The 20,993-nt window shown below is 43.4% G+C and overlaps 1 protein-coding gene across 1 annotated transcript in view; it reads left to right on the top strand.

Moving 5' to 3' along the window:
- HPSE2 (heparanase 2 (inactive)) overlaps positions 1-20,993 on the top strand; it is a 479,085-nt gene that overhangs the window by 30,550 nt on the left and 427,542 nt on the right. The window contains exon 3 of the mRNA XM_075351599.1: positions 16,507-16,668. Within this exon, the coding sequence (XP_075207714.1) occupies positions 16,507-16,668 (162 nt within the window). The remainder of the gene's footprint in view (positions 1-16,506; positions 16,669-20,993) is intronic.

Genomic DNA, 20,993 nt, shown 5'->3' with positions numbered 1-20,993 from the left:
GAAGGAAGGATAGGAAGGAAGGAAGGAAGGAGTGTACAGCACTCAGTAGAAAACTCCATGCATAAAACTGGTGTATTTAGTAGCCAATGTGAACAAGTGGCATCTAGTGATGAGCGAGCGTACTCACCAGTGCTCGATACTCAATCAAGTATCGGAGGTGCTCAAGCACCATGCTCGAATCTCTGACCTGCATCTTTCGTGGCTGTTAGACAACCAATATACATGCTGGAATTGCCTACCATATACAATAATGCTGCATTCATGCTGGCTACTGGCATTACTATGATTGGCAGACCGAGTAGTGTCATCAGATCTACGAGACCTGGGGGCGCGATGCTCTGCGCACTGTCCTCTAGAAGCAGTTCAGGGAGAGTTGATGTAGGAAGGAGAGCTTAGTTTTGAGCAGGCATATAGGCAGGGTTTATTATTAGTCAATGAAGTTTATTATATATTGTACACTTGAGTATTTTTAGGTTTGTTTAACATATAAATAAATACATGAAAAACAATGGCATGTGGTTCCCTCTATTTTTGTTAACCAGCCATTGTAAAGCAGACAGCTGCAGGCTGGTATTATCAAGGTGGGAATGGCCTTGTTTATTTCACCATTCGAGCCTAAAAATACCAATCCACAGCTGCCCCAGAATTGGCACATCACATAAGATGCACCAATTCTGATGCTTTTTCCGTCTCTCCCCCCTGATTGCCCTGGTGTGGTGGCAATCGGAGTAATATTTTGGGCGGTTGATGTCAGATGTGTACTGTCAGCTGACATCAAGCCCAGAGGTTGGTAATTACTAACCCAGTAATCCCAAAAGAAGTTCACATAGCAAAAATAGTTTATTCGAATAAAGACTCCCCCATACTATCTCTTATTTACCAATTTAATATAAAAAAACTAGTAAAGTGCAGCTATTCACAGGCTCTGGGTAGTGACTACAACACTCAGTAGCGTCACTGGGTCTTGCTGGACGCATCTAATGGATGCACCAATTCTGGGGCACCTGCGGACTGTTGTTTTAGGCTGGGAAGGAGCCAATATCCATGGATACCTTCCCAGCCTGATAATATCAGCTCCCAGCTGTCTGTTTTATTGTGGCTGTTTATTAAAAATAGGGGGGACCACACGTCATTTTTTTTTTAGTTATTTAATTACCTGCAGTGACCTGGGAGTCAGAGATGCAACTAGGCATCTTCCCCATGCTAATCCCATTCTATGCACTGTTTCCATCAATTTCAGTGATTTTCATGCCCCCCAGTCCTCCTGTTAGGGTCTTCTGGCAAAATATTTGCGTTTCCCATTAACTTCCATTATACTTGGTACTCGTTGGAGCTGCTGGTGTTATGCTGATGTAGCTTAGCTGTTGCAATGTTTTGGAGTCTAGTCAGCTGCAGCCTTGGTGTCTGGCTGCAGCAGTGAAGTTAGTTTGTATATCCTTTTGTCTATGTTCCCGCTTGTCCTCCTTCCCTTGTGTGTTGTTAACATAATTGTGATGTCTAGCGTACTCACCGGTCTTGTCACTATCCAGTGTGAGTGGAGGAATAATAAGGGACTAGTCACTTGATGGCGACAAGGGGAAGGACTCCATCCGTATAGGTACATTAGGGTTACTGAGGGGCCAGACACAGGTTAGTTTCAGGAAGTAGCCCATCCCCCACTCCCTATCATCAGAATCCTCCTCTCCTTTAACATCCCCGTTGATACCCATGTATTTCATTGTGGACCGGAAAGTCGTTGGTCCTTGCACATCTGTCACGCAGTGTGTCAGACACTAGTCAGTCCAAGTGTGACACTCACTGTCTGATTTTCTTGCCTGGTGTTTGACATCACACAGATGCAGCACCCAAGGGCAAGGGGTTAAACTTGTTACTCGTCACCGGGCCTGGGGATGTCGGGTCTGGGGATGTCAAGGATGGCCCTACCCAGCTTTGTTGCCCGAGGTGTACAATAAAGGGGGAGGGGATGGAATGGAAGTTTGTCTCGTGACGCCACCTGTGGTACGTGTCCAGGGATTAGCCGCCGCTGCGGTGATGTCCTCTGGGGCTAATGGTGTCGCAGCAAGGATGGTTCTGCTCCCAACAGGTGGAGCGGGCCCCGGTGAGGATAATAGGGATGATAGTCGGCCGCTGGCACCGGACTGCGGGGCCCCGGCGCCGGAAATGATAGACTGAGACTGAGGCAGCAGGTGCGGGTCAAGATCTATTTACTCACAGTTCTGGTGCTGCACCCAGGGTACCGGTCTCCACCGTGATGGGCCCCACCATTACCCAATCCCGGGTAAGTTCAAGGTAACCACCGGTGCTGTGAACTGAGAGATCTTTCTCCTTGCACTTGGTGTTGGATCCCCGTGGCCTGAAGCTATTTGGGGACCCCGGTTCTTGTAACTCAGCTACCGTCCCGTATGCAGGTGACGCGGGTCCGCTGTGGGGCCTGACCGTAATCCTGACCCCAGGCCCTATGTGCCTGTGCTCTGGAAAATGGTGGTGGCCAGAGGAACGTAAATTCCCCCTGTCCTGCAGATTCTGGTAGTCCAACATGGAGTATGTTCCACCCTAGGGCTCTGCACCCTGCCCTGCGCCAGTTCCGAGGCAGCAATGAAGCTCTCTCCTCAGCAACCGTGTTTCTCCTCTGTCTCTTCAGCTCACACGATCGTCTCCTGCCTTTTCCAGTCAGGCCGGTCATTGTATAAGTGCTAAACACAAGCAATTAACCTCTTCATTACCCAGGATAAGTACTGCACCTTAAGTGAGATGCAGTATCCTGTGACGACTGAAGCCTCAGGGGCGCAACATAGACATCACAGAGACAGTGAGCTATCAGACATTGTACAGGAGAAGGAGGTGAGCTGTGACACCATTTATTGTGAAAGGTGGATTCTGTTATCTGTATATAGAGGTAATATCAGTCATACAAGAGGAGGAGGAGATGAGCTTTGACTATATTGTGAATGGTGAATCTACTGAATATAGACGTGTTAATGATTATTGTAATCCTGACTGTGATGATAATGAAACTGCTGAAAAGTCATTAATAGTGAACTCTAAGTTTTTTTTAAAAAAGCCATTTAACAGTAAAGCCTGTTTTAAACAATAGGTTTGATGACATTGTCCTTTAAGGCAGAAAATAGGCTGTAAAAGGTTAATTCTGTTCACTGATGTACAACATAGACTTTGTTTATTCCTCTGTCACAATTACGGGTCATTTTCTAGTGCGGACAGATGGAATGAGGACACTGAGAAATGTTTGTTAATGTTTTAGTAGCATTTTCTCTGTATTTGGTAACTGCTATAACTGAACCGTTTCCCAAATTTCCCCGCACATTGCAGTGAGCTCCTCATACTTAACCCCGCTCCTCTTTGTTTATTGCTGCCTTGTTTACAACATGTGCGCTTATATAGTAAATAGGAAAGTGGAAAATCCTCCCGCACAGATTTTCTCAATATTCTAGTTTACAGCTCGGGAGTAAGGACTATGACTGCTTCATGTTTTTCTTTTTTGCTCATCAGTAAACTCTTAATATAATTATAGAGGCCTTGAACCTGTGTACAAATAAATATGTAACTAAAAAGTCATGTACAGACGTGGCAGAAAATATCTGCCCTGGATTAGTCGCCATATATTTTGCTGAGGATTGGATAGGTATAGGCAAAAATAATCCATGGCAAAATCTACAACAGATCTGCTTCTACTGGTCATAACTTTGTTTACTGTGGACGAATAGAGTTTTGTAACACTGTATGAACTTGCTCTTGTACTACTTGTTTATATGTGTGTATATATAAATATATATATATATATATATATATATATATATATATATATATATATATATATATATATTTATTAGCTGTAGTACCCAATGTTGCCCAGGATAGTAACTAAGTGTCTCTCCATCTCTCTCTCTATCCCCATCCGTCGCTCTCCCTGTCTCTCTCTCTCTGTCTGTCTCTGTATCTTTCTCTGTCTGTCTTTATCTATCTCTCTGTCTCTCTATGTCTCTGTCTGTCTGTCTGTGTCTGTCTGTCTCTGTCTCTCGCTGTCTGTCTCTCTATCTGTTTCTGTCTCTGTCTGTCTCTGTCTCTCTGTCTCTGTCTGTGTCTGTCTGTCTCTGTGTGTCTGTCTCTGTCTGTCTCTGTTTCTCGCTGTCTGTCTCTCTCTCTCTGTCTCTGTCTGTCTCTCTATGTCTCTGTCTGTCTGTCTGTGTCTCTGTCTCTCGCTGTCTGTCTCTCTGTTTCTGTCTCTGTCTGTCTCTCCTCTCTCTGTCTGTCTCTGTCTGCCTCTCTCTGTCTGTTTCTCTATCTGTCCACACCAATATCATATTACTTCACACATAAGCTTCTTATACTAAGAATGTCCTTCGTTGTCTATAGCAACCAATCACAGCTCCTATTAATGACCTGTAGCTCCCAGCTCCATTGACTTCAATGTAAGCAGGTTTTTTGCGAATAACTGTAACGTGCAGGGTTACATTTTCCCCTCACAACATAGTCCATCACGTTCCCTAAGTCAAATGAGGCGGTTGTGCAAAATTTTGTGATTGTAAATGCGACGATGCAGATTCCTTTAGTGGACACATACAGTGCTGGCCAAAAGTATTGGCGCCCCTGAAATTCTGTCAGAGAGTACTCAGTTTCTTCTTGAAAATGATTGCAATCACAAATTCTTTGGTATTATTATCTTCATGTAAGTTGTCTTCAATGAAAAAAAATTGTCATAAAGCCAAATTGGATATAATTCCACACCAAACATAAAAAGGAGTGGACAAAAGTATTGGCACTGTTTGAAAAATCATGTGATGCTTCTCTAATTTGTGTAATTAACAGCACCTGTAACTTACCTGTGGCACCTAACAGGTGTTGGCAATCACTAAATCACACTTGCAGCCGGTTGACATGGATTAAAGTTGACTCAACCTCTGTCCTGTGTCCTTGTGTGCACCACATTGAGCATGGAGAAAAGAAAGAAGACCAAAGACCTGTCTGAGGACTTGAGAATCCAAATTGTGAGGAAGCATGAGCAATCTCAAGGCTACAAGTCCGTCTCCAAAGACCTGAAAGTTCCTGTGTCTACGGTGCGCAGTGTCATCAAGATGTTTAAAGCCCATGGCTCTGTGGCTAACCTCCCTAGATGTGGAAGGAAAAGAAAAATTGATGAGAGATTTCAACGCAAGATTGTGCGGATGGTGGATAAAGAACCTCGACTAACATCCAAACAAGTTCAAGCTGCCCTGCAGTCCGAGGGTACAACAGTGTCAACCCGTACTATCCGTCGGCGTCTGAATGAAAAGGGACTGTATGGTAGGATACCCAGGAAGACCCCACTTCTTACCCCGAGACATAAAAAAGCCAGGCTGGAGTTTGCCAAAACTTACCTGAGAAAGCCTAAAACGTTTTGGAAGAATGTTCTCTGGTCAGATGAGACAAAACTAGAGCTTTTTGGGAAAAGCCATCAACATAGAGTTTACAGGAAAAAAAAAAAGAGGCATTCAAAGAAAAGAACACGGTCCCTACAGTCAAATATGGCGGAGGTTCCTTGATGTTTTGGGGTTGCTTTGCTGCCTCTGGCACTGGACTGCTTGACCGTGTGCATGGCATTATGAAGTCTGAAGACTACCAACAAATTTTGCATCATAATGTAGGGCCCAGTGTGAGAAAGCTGGGTCTCCCTCAGAGGTCATGGGTCTTCCAGCAGGACAATGACCCAAAACACACTTCAAAAAGCACTAGAAAATGGTTTGAGAGAAAACACTGGAGACTACTAAAGTGGCCAGCAATGAGTCCAGACCTGAATCCCATAGAACACCTGTGGAGAGATCTCACAATGGCAGTTTGGAGAAGGCCCCCTTCACATCTCAGGGACCTGGAGCAGTTTGCCAAAGAAGAATGGTCTAAAATTCCAGCAGTGCATTGTAAGAAACTCATTGATGGGGACCGGAAGCGGTTGTGCGCAGTTATTTTGGCTAAAGGTTGTGCAACCAAGTATTAGGCTAAGGGTGCCAATACTTTTGTCTGGCCCATTTTTGGAGTTTTGTGTGAAATGATCAATGATTTGATTTTTGTTTCATTCTCTTTTGTGTTTTTTCATTGCAAGCAAAATAAATGAAGATAATAATACCAAAGAATGTGTGATTGCAAACATTTTCAAGAAGAAACTGAGTATTATCTGACAGAATTGCAGGGGTGCCAATACTTTTGGCCAGCACTGTACATACATACACTCCCACACATACATACACTCAGCTTTACACACACACACACACACACACACACACACACACACACACACACACACACACACACACACACACACACACACACATATATATAGAGTGCAGATAGTCCATATTATATGGAATCTTTTAGATACTTAGATATTTTGTTGCAGATGCCTCCCAGAAGCCCCACAGTTATGCACACTTGCAAACTAAGAATTGTCTTTTTGCTATTTTTAAACTATTTCTGGGTAGGAAAGACTAACGAGGACAGATAGTAAATTAGTTCTATATCTCTAGAAATACATTGAGCAGTCAATTAAAAATCTCCATTGTGTTTATCCTCTGCTATTTTTCCCTGAAATGTCTGAATAAATGGATAATTAAGCATTATCATTTTCCATATACACTATGACAAGGTCAAATCATTGCATTATTTTTTTCTCTTCTTGCCATAGTAGCTCTATGAGTTCAGATAATCTAGTAGTGTATCTGCTACCAGATTTCCCAATGCAAATTACATACATTATTAGACTTGATGAGACTGATGTACTTACTCTGAGAATCCATGTTAGAATGGTTGTATAATCCTTTTTAAAAGTTTAAATTTAGTTTTTGTCCACTTAGCCTGATTGAAAGCTCCTCAGCGCCCCTCCTCCCTGCTGCTAGTGAGATCTCACACTGCTCAGTACAAGCTGCAGCTATCAGTCAGACTAGGTAGTGGGAGACTGAATAGGTTTTCTTACTCACTCTTACTTTTTAGCTGGATTCATAAAATGCTCAGTCTCATATCAGGATTATACAGCTATTCTGCCACACATGTTCACAATAGTAAGTACACCAGCAACATAGTAGTAAGTACACAAATTTAATAATATATGCAGTATCGGGTGACAGGTTCGCACTAACAGCAGGTTCAACAGACAGAGGTAGCAGGTCACTGAAAAAGAAACAACCTGTCATTAAAACACTGGAGACCGATGGGGGATGGGGAATACCCAGAGAGGTAAAAAATTTTTTTAAAAAAACAGCTCACTATAGTAAGATGTTCAAATGATATCCGCAGCATGGACAGATGCTTTTGCTGAGCCATAAAATGTATTACGGGTAAAGTCCAGCTCCTCGGATTAAAAGTTGAATTTGTATGTGAAAGTTAAAACAAGGGCAATATCAAAACTCCATGATAAATGTAGTCATTAACGGCAATCAATGTGTTTTTGGTGATATACCTCCTTAGTCATGATCATGACTACTGGTGTATATCATCAGAAACTCTATGATTGCCATTAATGGCTACATCTCTCATGGAGTTTTGATATTGCCCTTGTTTTAACTTTCACTATGAATTTTAAACATACAAATAAAAGATTTAACTTTTTAATCCATGGAGCAGGACCTTATCCTTAATACACAGACAATCAAGTAGAAGACCCAATGCAAAGTCCAGCCCTGATGCCCTCAAACCTAATTCTTGAAAACTTAAGATGGTGATTACCAAAGGAAGACGAGACGGATTTCTTCACCAAAGGAATCAATTTAATGACTATTACAATGCCATTGCAGCCATATCTTTACTTTAGATTGCAATTTTGTGCTGACAGGTCTCCTGTAAGGCATCCCTGTCTATTGGCCCTAATAGAATATAAAATAACGGTGGTCCTTCTCTAGAGACTAGTGATGAGAGTACCATTTGAAGTTCGGGTTCTCTGGGTTTGGCAGGACTTTAGTTAAAAGTTTTTGTTTGGGACCAAGACTTCACCTAATCTTGCCCCCAGATCCCAAACCCCATATAAGTCAATGGGGACCCATATGTCTGTGCTGTAAAATGGCTGTAAAATGGTCATACTAAGAGCTAGGTGGATGAAAAAGGAAGAAAAATGGGGGTAATTGCCCTGCAGACATGTAGATGTGGAATAAATAAATAAAAAAATTAAATGATAATCAGCGCAGGTAAAGCAGACAACTGCAGGCTGCTACCCTCAGCTGTCTGCTTTACCTTGGCTGGCTATCAAAAATAAATGGATCCCACACCATTTTCTTAAAATAATTTTAATAAATAATTAACAAAAATGGTATGGGCTGCCCTCTGTTTTTGATAACCAGCCAAGGTAAAGCAGGCAGCTGGGGGCTGGTATCATCAGACTAGGAAGGCCAATGATTAGTTGGCCCTTCCCAGCCCCAAAAATAACAGCCCACAGCGCATCCATTAGATAAGCCTGGCTTTTCCCGATTGATCTGATGCGGTGGCAAGCAGAGTTATACTTTTGGGAATGATGTCTGCTGTAAATTGACAGCTGACATCAAGCCCAGGGGTTAGTAATGAAGAGGTGTCTATAGAGTTAAAAAAGACACAGTCACAGTGAAAAAAAAGTTTATTTGAATAATGACTCTCCCTCATTCACCAATGTATTACTTCAAAATAATTCCTTGAATTTCCAGAGTAATTCAAAGAGTAATGTCTATCGATTCTAAGGCTATGTGTCCACGCTGCGGAAAATGCGCGGATTTTGCCGCGGATTTCTCGTGGAAAAGCCGCGGATTTCCCGAAAATCTGCAGCTCAGGCACTTCCCAGCCATTTCTATGGCATTTTGGAAATGCTGTGCCCATGCTGCGGATTTTTCCGCAGCGGATTTCGTGCGGATTTCGATCTGGAAAAATCTGCAACATGTCAATTATTGTTGCGGATTTTCATCCGGATTTTGGCTTTAAAATTGGGGGAAAAAAAAATCCGCACCAAAATCCGCATCAAATCCGCGGCAATTCCGCGGTAAATCCGCACCTTTGAAAAGGTGCGGATTTTGCGGGAAAGCCGCGGATTTTGATGCAGAAAAATCCGCAGCTACATTCTCCCGTGGACACATAGCCTTAAGGAGCCTAGTTCTGAGGAGGTTCTCAGAACGAGGCTCCAGAAGTCACTGTTAGTCAACAGCAGCCTGGAATGTCTCATGAATGTTGCAGCCCGCAGCTGTTTGCTTTACCTGCTCTGGTTATCAAAAATGGGGGTCATTATTTATGTTCACAGCAGCGTACAGGCATCTTCCTCATGTAATTAAGCTTGTTGATTGGTTGCACTGCAGCCTTTTAACAACTTTTAGTAACATATGAACAGTATCCGAATTCCTAACTCGGACATAGACTTTTTTTTTTAAAGTCTGTCTTCGAGTCTGAGCCCTAAACACCTGGTGTCTGGTACGATCCCCTAATTGTACTGGTCGGGTTTTCTTATCCCTACTTGTGACCTCACACTAAGTACCAGAAGGAAGAGCAGCTCCCACTCTGCATTAGGCCGGAAACACACGTCCGCAAAAAACACGTGCGTGTCTCGTGTTCCATTTTTCGGGTCTGTGTTCCGTTTTTGATGTCCGTTTCGCCGGTACGAGTGACAACCGTGTGATGGCGTATGCTTGCCGTGCGTGCGTGTTGAATGTCCATGTATGCGTGAGATACGTACGTGTGCAGTCCGTGTGCAGTCCATGTGGCTTGAGCCGTTTCACCATTAAAAAAACAAAAAACGCACACGGACTGTACGGAAAGCACACGTACATGCCACGTGTCACGTACGTGCAGATACGGACCCATTCACTTTAGTGGGTCCGTGTCTGCGTGATGCCGGAGAAACGTGGACATGTCATCCATGTTTAAAAACGCACACACGTACAAACCCCACGGACACTTTCTGTGTGGCTTTACATGTGTGTGCCTGTTACCATAGGGTAACATTGGTGCACGTGTGTTCGTGCCGCCGGTACGTGTCAAACAGTCCCAAACACGTACCGGCGGCACGGATGTGTGTTGCAGGCCTAACATGGACAACTATTCATTGACGAGAGTCCCTACTCCGGCATAAATAGCTATTTTTATGAGGTGTGAGACCCACAGCGATCAGGAGTTGAGGCGCGCCCGTTTTGAAAGGAGTGATATCTACAACACAAGACGTATCAATATAATGTGGTGCTCAGTGGGAAAACATCAAGATTTCAGGATTTTTATTTGATATACAATTACAAAATTGTAAGAAATCCTGCCTACTGTAAAAAAAAAAGTCACTTTTTGATGACCGATTCCTTTAACTTAGCAGCCTGCTGCATCTGACACTCTCAACATAACATTGGACACTTAGGCTATGTGCGCACAGTGCGTTTTTAGCGGCGTTTTTGCGCGTTTTTCGGGTGCGTTTTTGGCCTCAAAACTGCAGGACTTTGCTTCCCCAGCAAAGTCTATGAGTTTTCATTTTTGCTGTCCGCACACATCTGTTTTTTTTACCTGCGTTTTTGAGTTAAAAAAAAAAAATGGACAGGTCAGTTCTTTCCTGCGTTTTTCTGCGTTTCCCCCCCATGCAATGCATTGGAAAAACGCAGCAAAACGCAAAGATCAAAAACGCAGCAAAACGCAGCCAAAAACGCACCAAATCGCGGTAAAAATGCGTGCGTTTTTTGCTGCGTTTTTTTCGACGCAGGTGCGTTTTTGTGCGTTTTTAGCGGCCAAAAACGCACAAAAACGCAGCGTCAAAAAGACGCAGTGTGCGAACCTAGCCTTAGCTATCAACTCCTCACATCAGTCAGTCACTGCAGACCCCCAGCAAAGACGGGGTTAATTAAAGTCACCACATTACATTTGTGCACATTCTTTGCATTAGTTTTGCATCTCTGGGCTTTTTTGTTTCGTGTAGAGGTGGACTTGCTTCTTCTTTGATGTCTTGCTCCTTACATGTCTTGTCAGGGATACCACTTGCAGTGAACAAAATTAGTGTTTGTGAAATCTGCAATAGATTACTAGAAATACCACCAGCCCAAAGATGTAAACTGTACTGGTCTGGAAATTGTGGAAACTCAAATAACCAAGGAGGCCCAGTAAGTGATATTGGGCATTCTGATACAGCATTTATACCGCGGTTACTCCAAGGCCATAATCTCTTATTTATTTTATTCACTTATAGAACGCTATTATTTCCGCAGCGCTTTACATACATCATCATCACTGTCCCCATTGGGGCTCACAATCTATATTCCCTCTCAGGATGTCTTTGATGTGTGGGAGGAAACCACAAATCCTGGAGGAAACCCACCCAAACATGGGGAGAACATACAAGATCCTTGCAGATGTCATCCATGGTTGGATTTGTACCCAGAACCCCAGCGCTGCAAGACTGCAGTGCTAACCACTGAGCCACCGTGCCGCCCATGTTATCATAATGGCAGTGGTACAGTATATATCACTAATGTCATACTTAGCAGTAGTCTGTTCTGTTGCTCTGCACTGATGAGGGGCAAGAACTACAAAACATCTGTCTATGGATGGGCCCTCTTTCTTAAAAGAATCTCTGGTTTGGCTAATTTTTCTCATGTACAGTAGCATGCAAATGTTTGGGCGCCCCTGGTCAAAATTACTTTTGTGAATAGTTAATCAAGTTGAAGCTGAAAGGATCTCTAAAAGGTATAAAGTAAAGATGACAAATTTCATTTGTATTTTAGGCAAAAACCCCTATATATTTATTTTCATATTTACTTTCAATTTTTGTTTGAGGTATTTTCATCCATTTTTCCTTGGAGACATCTTCCAGTTTTGTGAGATTCCTGGATCGTCTTGTATGCACTGCTCTTCCTTGGAGATGTATTCCAGCTCTATGAGATTCCTGGCTCATCTTGCATGGACTGTTCTTCCTTGGAGATGTCTTCCAATTCTGTGAGATTCCAGGCTCGTCTTGCATGTACTGGGATTCCTTGGAAACATCTTCAAGTTCTGTGAGATTCTCGGCTCGTCTTGCATGCACTGTTCTTCCATGGAGACATCTTCCAGCTCTGTGAGATTCCTGTTTCGTCTTGCATGCACTGCTCTAGCCACAGATTTTCAATGAGGTTCAGATCAGGGGACTGTGAGGCCATTGTAAAACCTTCAGTTTGCGCCTTTTGAAGTCGTCCATTGTGGATTTTGACTTGTGTTTAGAATCATTATCCATTTGAGTAAGGATCTTTTCTGAAACATGTAAGGCGGAGCCATGGTGTCCTGAGACATAGGAACCCATATACTGTATTTTTAACATCAAGTTTTTTGTGAATTCCAAAAAAGATACGTTTTATGGAAGAAAAGGTGCTGGATAATCCTTTGATTACCTTCTCTGTTAAGTTGACACCAGCCACTCCTGTGCACCTGAGGATCCGCAGAGTATAACAGTGAGCTGATCCCTTCTCACCTCCATGACCTTGTTACTTCCAATAGGTGGCACTGCAAAGCCAACTTACTTCCATATGGAGGAAAGCTAATTTGCATATCTTTATCCCAGTGAGCATTGCCTGCCTAATAGCTTGACCTCACATCAGACCTCCGCTGTGCCTCCTTTACGTTAAAGGGAACCTGTCACCAGAAATGTTGCTATTAAACTAAAAGAATCCCCTTCTGCAGCTCTTGGGCTGCATTCTATAAAGGTTCATCTTGCTACTGGCCCCCCTTTCAGACCTAAATAACAACTTTATAAAATATTACCTTTTGCTATGGTAATGAGGTTTGCTGACCCGGTGGGTGGTCTGTATATTGTCTGTTATCCCCCCCTCCTGATGCTGTTCACCGTCCCCCAGTGTTCATTTACATAGATGAGGCCGCCGCCCTCATGTTCCTAGGTGCTCCTGAAGTCTCGCGCATGCGCAGTGGCACTATCATAGGACTGAGCAGTTTTCAAATCACGAGCGCCGGTGATTTTATTGCGCAGGCGCGAGATTATAGGCGGCGCTGTGAATGTCATCACCAGCGTCATCCAAGTACCCGCCCATAATCTTGCGCCTGCGCAATAACATCATCGCGATTTGAAAACAGCGCTCAGTCCCGCGATAGTGCCACTGCGCATGCGCGAGACTTCAGGAGTACTGTGGAACATGACGGCAGCAGTCTCATTTATGTAAATGAACACTGGGGGACGGCGAACAGCGGCAGGAGGGGGGATAACAGAGGAAATACAGCCCGCCCACCGGGCCAGCAAACCTCATTACCATAGCAAAAGGTAATATTTTATAAAGTTGTTATTTAGGTGTGAAAGGGGGGCCAGTAGCAAGAGGAACCTTTCTAGAATGCAGCCCAGGAACTGCAGAAGGGGATTCTTTTAGTTTAATAGCGAAATTTCTGGTGACAGGTTCCCTTTTAAGAGCTGGATTCATTATTGCATATGCACCTTTTTTACCTAGTTCATTTTGTTTTTTGCACGTTTTAAATACTTTTTTAATTTGCGTCTTTCTTAAAGTCTATTCTTAATGGCATTTACTGTTTTTTGGAGAAAGAACGTGTTTCTGTTAGACTATGGATCTTCATGTATGTGGTTGATGACCCTTTATAGAGTGTTTGTTTTTTAATTTTCTTGATTAATTTTGCAGAATAAAACTGTTTTCAAATCTTCCTATGTGTTTTCTGTATTTCTTTTATTACCTTGGATTTTTTTTTTCAATAAATTCTGTTATTTTTTCTTTTCCATTTTAAGTCCATTTATCTTTGATCACTCAGATAAATACACTGCTGTATTCCTGATAACACATTAGCGCCCCACAATCACATCATCAGTGGAACTCCCTTCATTTTATAAACTGCTTAGGTGCCGCAGTAACTGATGACCTAATGACAGTGGCATTTAAGAGGTTAATCAGCGGTAATTTTTGCCGTGGCAGCTGGATCTCAACTGTATGTTAGAGCTGACAAACGCTGGTGACGTTCCGCAATCCCCACACCACAATGCAGGAAGGGGTTAACATATTTGTTTTGTATCTTTTTAGACACCCTATATCCTAATTTACAAAAATCTAAATACCTGCTTATATGAGATTAAAATTGTTATTTAAACCAAGTATATCTTATATTAACAGCTGATCAGTCGTTCTAAGCTGTGCATGTAATCACAGGAAAATTTTGAGACTGTTTCCCAAGAAAAAATGTTTTTCTACTTTAACAAATCCTATTTTTCATAATGTGGCCACCAATAATTACACACCCTAATATCGTGATGTCATACGCTTTTTTTTTTTTAACAAATGACACAGACCAATTGTTCATATTCACAATTTACATTGGAATTAGTTTAATTAAGGGTTAAGATAGATGAAAACAATAGAATTAATAAAACGTATCATCTATCTTTTATCTTTCTGTCTTTCTCTTATCTATCTATCCATCCATCCACAGACGGTTGAGTTTAGAATGTACATGCTCCTTCCAGGTTAGTGATTGTGACCGTTTGGGTTGGTGGATGTGTTGATGTGGATGTGTTGCCTCCTGTCCACTATAATCATGCAAGGAGGGATTTGCCCCCTCCTGCACTTCCCATCTAGGGGTCTTAAGCCCCTTTCACACATAGCGACGCAGCAGCGATCACGACGGGTGACCTGACCTTATCAGGATCGCTGCTGCGTCGTTACATGGTCGTTGGTGAGCTGTCAAACAGGCAGATCTCACCAGAGACCAGTGACCAGCCCCCAGCCAGCAGCGACGCGTGGAAGCGGTGCTGTGCTTGGTAACTAAGGTAAATATTGGGTAACCATTACCCGATATTTACCTTGGTTACCAGCGCACACCGCTTAGCGCTGGCTCCCTGCACTCGTAGCCAGAGTACACATCGGGTTAATAAGCAAACCTCTGCTTTTTTACCCGATGTGTAGTCCGGCTACGTGTGCAGGGAGCAGGGAGCCGGCACTGGCAGCCTGAGAGCGGCGGTGCTAGTAACTAAGGTAAATATCGGGTAACCAAGGAAAGGGCTTCCCTTGGTTACCCGATGTTTACCTTGGTTACAGCTTACCGCAGGGTGCCAGAAGCCGGCTCCTGCTCCCTGCTCGCTTCAGTTCGTCGCTCTCTCGCTGTCACACTCAGCGATGTGTGTGTCACAGCGGGAGAGCGACGAGCAAAAAATGAAGCAGGACATTCAGCAACGAGCGGCGACCTCACAGCAGGGGCCAGCTCGTTGCTGAATGTCACACACAGCGACGAGATGTCGCTGCTACGTCACAGAAAATGGTGACTTAACAGCGACGTCGTTGTCGCCATCGCTGTGTGTGATACCACCTTAACTCCCAGAACCCCACTTCTATTATAAACAACTCCATGCACACGTGGACTTAAAAATAGAATGTATATTCCATCTGGAAAACATCGGGCTGCATTTTGAACATACTCCACCTATAATGTGACAAATTATAGTACGTCATACCTGGAGAAAGCCCGCACATTCTAGCATCTACCATCCACACACACACTGCGCACGCGCCCGCACACACACACACACACACACACACACACACACGCACGCACGCACGCACGCACGCGCGCGCACACACACACACACACACACACACACCAGCCTGTCTCCTCCTCAGCTTTAGATTCCTGCAATGACCATTTGGTCACATGACATGATGTCACACAGGTCCTCTTGCAGTGTTCTCATCATCATCATCATCATCATCATTATATTAATCCTGAGGCCCCTAGGATAATGGGGGCCCTGTGAAATTTCCCAGTTTCCCCTCTCTTCCCCTAATGACAGTCCTGCATACTAGACTATCTCCTGTTCAGTTTTTTTTAGATTCCTACAATTAGGTCACATGACTGCACATTTATGAAAGATCCTTAAAGCGCACCAGTCACCAGGATTTTACTTTATAAACTAAAGCCAGTGCTATACTGGCGCTATCATGCTGATTCTATACATACCTTTAGCTGTCAGATCGGATTTATAGTTTTTGAAATACGGGCAATTAAAGTTACAGAAATGTACAGCTTTTTGATTGACAGCAGCTGCTGATAGCTAATAGGTGGGTGGGGTTTGCTATCTATTCCCACACCTGTCTGCTGCCTGGCCTCTATAGATGTTAGACTGCATGGGCTGCATCTCTAACACACAAGTGACATGTGACACATCAAGTGACAGGAATGACTCGTCATACCTGGAAGGAGCCGGCTTGGTGCATTGTGATGACTGCAGCGTTTTGCTGCACCAGATAATAAAAAGAAGAACCACGGATGCTGGTAGGTAGGAGACTGTTCTCACGGTTCCCATCCAGTGACCATAGATTACAGACGCATAAATAAAATAGATATTGGTGTAATACAAGAGTCTGGGTCTAGTAATATTCCTACAGAGACCAAAATATACAAAATGTATCTTAAATATTGCATATGCGGCATTTATCCTGTATTCCATTGTATAATTCCAGAGAAGATCGAGGCTAGGAAATTCGATATATGAATATTTTCTTTGTATTAGTTTCTTCGTTTCTTAATACATTAGTATTTTTATGATTTATGATATATTTTATCTTGTTACAGATATTGTTCGCAGTGATATATCTCTTGACAAACAGAAAGGATGCAAAATAGCTCAGCATCCAGACACCATGCTGGAACTGCAGAGGGAGAAGGCGGCTCAGATGCATCTAGTTTTGTTGAAAGAGCAATTTTCCAACACGTATAGTAACCTGACACTAACAGGTAAGAAGTCTGGATGATCCTGAAGTTATAATGTATTGTCCTGCTGCATTCTGTTTTGTATGGAAAGCCAATGTGCTAAAAGTTTCTTTTGATGCCAGCAAATAGTGCCAGAGGGTCTCTAGTGCCACCTATTGGAAGTAACAATCCTGCAAGTCAATATTAGGATATAAAGCCTAAACACAATCACTATTTTCATACATCTGATTTAAGTTTTTCGTCCCTCATCAGCGCAAGGCAGTTTGGAGCCAGACCCCCTTTGTTAATCATTCACATCAGGTGTAAACCCAGACCGAAGAAGACCTCTTTGCAAGAACAGTATATGGGATCTTTGAAATCCAATAGCTAATAATAATTTTATTCATTTATATAGCGCTATTAATTCCACAGCGCTTTACATACATTGGCAACACTGTCCCCATTGGGGCTCACAATCTAGAGTCCCTATCTGTATGTCTTTGGAGTGTGGGAGGAAACTGGAGAACCTGGAGGAAACCCACGCAAACACGGGGAGAACATACACACTCCTTGCAGATAGTGTCCCTGGTGAGATTTGAACCCAGGACCCCAGCGCTGCAAGGCTGCAGTGCTAACCACTGAGCCACCACAAGACTGCAGTGCTAACCACTGAGCCACCATGCCGCCCAGCTCATTACAATCTATTCCTTATGTGTCTATGACAGAAGCTGCTTTGGAGGCAGAAGTGGCCCATTTTACTTCTTGGGCCCCTGTGCAGCTGCAAAGGCTTCACCAATGCTACGTCTGGTCTTCCCCCAATTTACATGTTCTCTCTTTACATGCACAATTACACATTCACCATCAACAGTAAGGCCATATGCGCACGTTGCGTCCAGTACCTTGTAGAAATGAATGCATCCTCTGGCAGAATTTGGCAATGTCAAATTCGGTTTTGACCACAAAAACGCAGGAAATACGCATCCGGTTTTCTTGCGTTTTTGCCGCGTTTTTATCGCGTTTTACATGCATTTTCTGTGCTTAAAGACAGATACATTTTCAATATAAATACACTACTAAATAAAGTTTAAACATTCAAACACATTAAAAAAATTGGAAAAAAAAATGTCATGGTTTAAAACATACACAAAATATCTAATTTTATTTAAAATATTATTGTGATTTAATATTTATGTATAAAATAACGTTAAATTATAGTTTGATTATTTTTTTATAGTCGGGCTAGATATGTGTGTGAAAGGAGACGTCAAGACCTCACTATAATGTCAAAAACGCATGCTTTGGTTTTGTCAAAAATGGATGTATTCTGCAACAGAAAAGCATGTAAAACGCTAGAAATTTGATTAAGGATGCGTTTTGATCATTCTCATTGACTTCAATGATAGCAAAACGCAGCCAAAATGGCAAAAGCAATTGACATGTTGCTTCTTCAAACGCAGAGATTTTGTCAAATTTTAAGCAACTAAAACGCTGCGTTTTTAACAGCAAAGTGCGCACAAGAAAGACGTATTTCCCATAGACTTTGCTTGGAAAACAAAACGCATGCATTTTTGCATTAAAACGCTGCTGTTCAAAACGCTGCGGAAACGCAGGAAAAAACGCAACGTGCGCACACAGCCTTAGGCTTTATGCACACCCAGTTGTTTTTTTTAGGAATTTGATGAAACAGATACTCTTTAAGTTTTGAAAAAAAAGCTTGCTCACTTCTTTATAATGACTCCTGATGAAATTGTCTCCTAATATGGCTCTGTCTAATCAAAAACCTGAAAGCGAAAAACTGTGGGAAGAAAGGCGCAAATAGGGTCTTACCCGGTATAACAATGGGAGGTGAATGTATAACAGGAACACTCACCTGATGCGGTTGTGCCAGTCACAACCCCTTTGACAGCATGAAAGTAACGTGGAAGGGAGCAGTCCCGCAAAAACGGAGTGATTTCAGACAACAGGAGAAAAGCAGGTTTAAATACCGCGCCAAACCACAGGAGTCCAGATGAAGTTAGTAAATCTCTTTTCTTTATTTTCACAGGTCTACGCGTTTCAAGGACATATCCGTCCTCTTCCTCAGGACAAAATGCAGAGAATACTATTGCGAAAAGGAGGCTACAGGCTCTCATATATGTATTGGAAAAAAGCCACGTATCCACTGATTGCGTCATCAGCCTCCTCGTGACTCGTAGGCACGTGGAGGAGTGAATAAAGTTCAGAGTATTGACAGAGGAAAAAAAAGGGGAGAAAAAAAAAAAAAAAAAAGGGGGAGAAAGAAAAGAAAAAAGGAAAGAAAAAAGGAAGAAGGAAAAAAGGAAAAGAAGAAACAAGAAGAAGGAAAGGGGTGGGAGGAGAGGGGGATAAAGGAGAGAAGAAAAAGGGGGGGGGGAAAGAAGGAAAGAAGTGAAAAAAATTGAAATGAGAATTGAAATTCCTTTTTTCCTTCTTCCTTTTTTCTTTCCTTTTTTCTTTTTTCTTTTCTCTTTTCTTTCTCCCCCTTTTTTTTTTTCTTTCCTTTTTTTCTCCCCTTTTTTTTCCTCTGTCAATACTCTGAACTTTATTCACTCCTCCACGTGCCTATGAGTCACGAGGAGGCTGATGACGCAATCAGTGGATACGTGGCTTTTTTCCAATACATATATGAGAGCCTGTAGCCTCCTTTTCGCAATAGTATTCTCTGCATTTTGTCCTGAGGAAGAGGACGAATATATCCTTGAAACACGTAGACCTGTGAAAATAAAGAAAAGAGATTTACTAACTTCATCTGGACTCCTGTGGTTTGGCGCGGTATTTAAACCTGCTTTTCTCCTGTTGTCTGTAATCAAAAACCTGCATAAAACTTTTCAGGAAAAAAAACTTCTCCAAAATGCCTCAAAAACTCTTCAGACCACTTAGGCCATATGTACACATTAAGTGTTTGGTGAGGTCTTTTTTGTCTCAGTATTTATAAGTCACACCCAGGAGTTGAATATTCAGAATAAAAGTATAATAGAAACACGGGCACCACTTCCACATTTTATACCCACTAATGGTTTTGGCTTACAAAAAATGTGGAAAAAAAAAAATAACCAAATACTCAATGTATGCATATGGCCTTAAAGGATAACTCCCATCAAAATGTTTATTCTCTTAATATACTGTATTGCAGTCATCATATTATATTACACTATGTGCTTACAATTGATCATTTTGCCCTTAAATTAATTATTTGCTTTTGCATTCGGTGTATGATATCATGTGATTAAAAACTGACTAGCTGAATCCTTCTAAGCATATGTAGAAACAGGAAGTCTCTTATCACTGGAGGTCATCATTCAATTTCCCCCCATAGTGTCAAAGTGTAAGCATCAGCTTGTCTGGTTGCTCAATCCTCATAACTAGTGATGAGCGAGCACTACCATGCTCGGGTGCTCAATACCTGTAACTAGTGATGAGCGGGCACTACCATGCTCGGGTGCTCAATACCTGTAACTAGTGATGAGCGGGTGTCGCGGGCGGAGGAGGGGACGCTGCGCTCTCCCACTGCTCGGGTCCGGCTGCTGCTGCGGCTGCTGCTGCTGCTCGGTGGTGGCTCGAGCGGTAGGCCGGATCCCGGGGCCTCGCCCGTGAGTGAAAAGGGGGATTTGATTGTGGGGATTTGATATTGTCCGTGACGCCACCCACGGTTGTGGTGAGATTGGTGACACCACCGCTGCTCTGGACGGGGATCCCGAGAGCGATGACAGGGAGCAGCCTGGATGTTAGTTCTCCCCTCCGTGGGTAGGGGGGTTGGTTGTCCCGGGGCCCGGTGATGGGGTAGGGATGGATTGCAGGCGGGTTACGGGGCCTGGCGAGGTGCAGGGTCACGGGGGCAGCGCTGTGCCGCACGGCACGGTGGTACTCACTCAGCCAATGATGTACACAGAGTCTCCGGTAAAACAAACGGCTGGATGGACTGGTCCCACAGACGGCTGCGGTGTTTCTCCTCCCGGCAGGTTGATGGTGACTGCCTTTCCCTGCACCTGTGTAGTGTAGACGGTTCCAATAGGTTCCCACCGGTAACCCGTTCCCCAGCTTGAAGGTTGCTGAAGGAGCCCCTTTTGCCCGCAGGCTCTGGCTCTGGGAACTTTAGCCTTGGCGGTGACTGTGTTTCCCTCTCTCGCTTGGACTGTTGCCTTCTGTCGGGACTTGGCTGCTGGGAAACCCAGGAGGTTCCCTTCGCTAACGGATTTGACAAATTCACGGCGACTCCTAGCCTTGCCGGGGTCCGTAAGCCCCTGCCGGATGGTGCTGGCTTCTCTTTGCGTACCGGTCCGGTACCACCGGGCCACCGCCCGTCCACGGTCCTTACGGCTAGCTCCAATAGGCCACTCCTGCAGACGGTCACC

This window comes from Anomaloglossus baeobatrachus, chromosome 5 (assembly GCF_048569485.1).
Source record: "Anomaloglossus baeobatrachus isolate aAnoBae1 chromosome 5, aAnoBae1.hap1, whole genome shotgun sequence".
Lineage (NCBI taxonomy): Eukaryota > Metazoa > Chordata > Amphibia > Anura > Aromobatidae > Anomaloglossus > Anomaloglossus baeobatrachus.
Note: the sequence above shows the minus strand (reverse complement) of the source record. Positions and strands in the feature narration are given on the sequence as shown.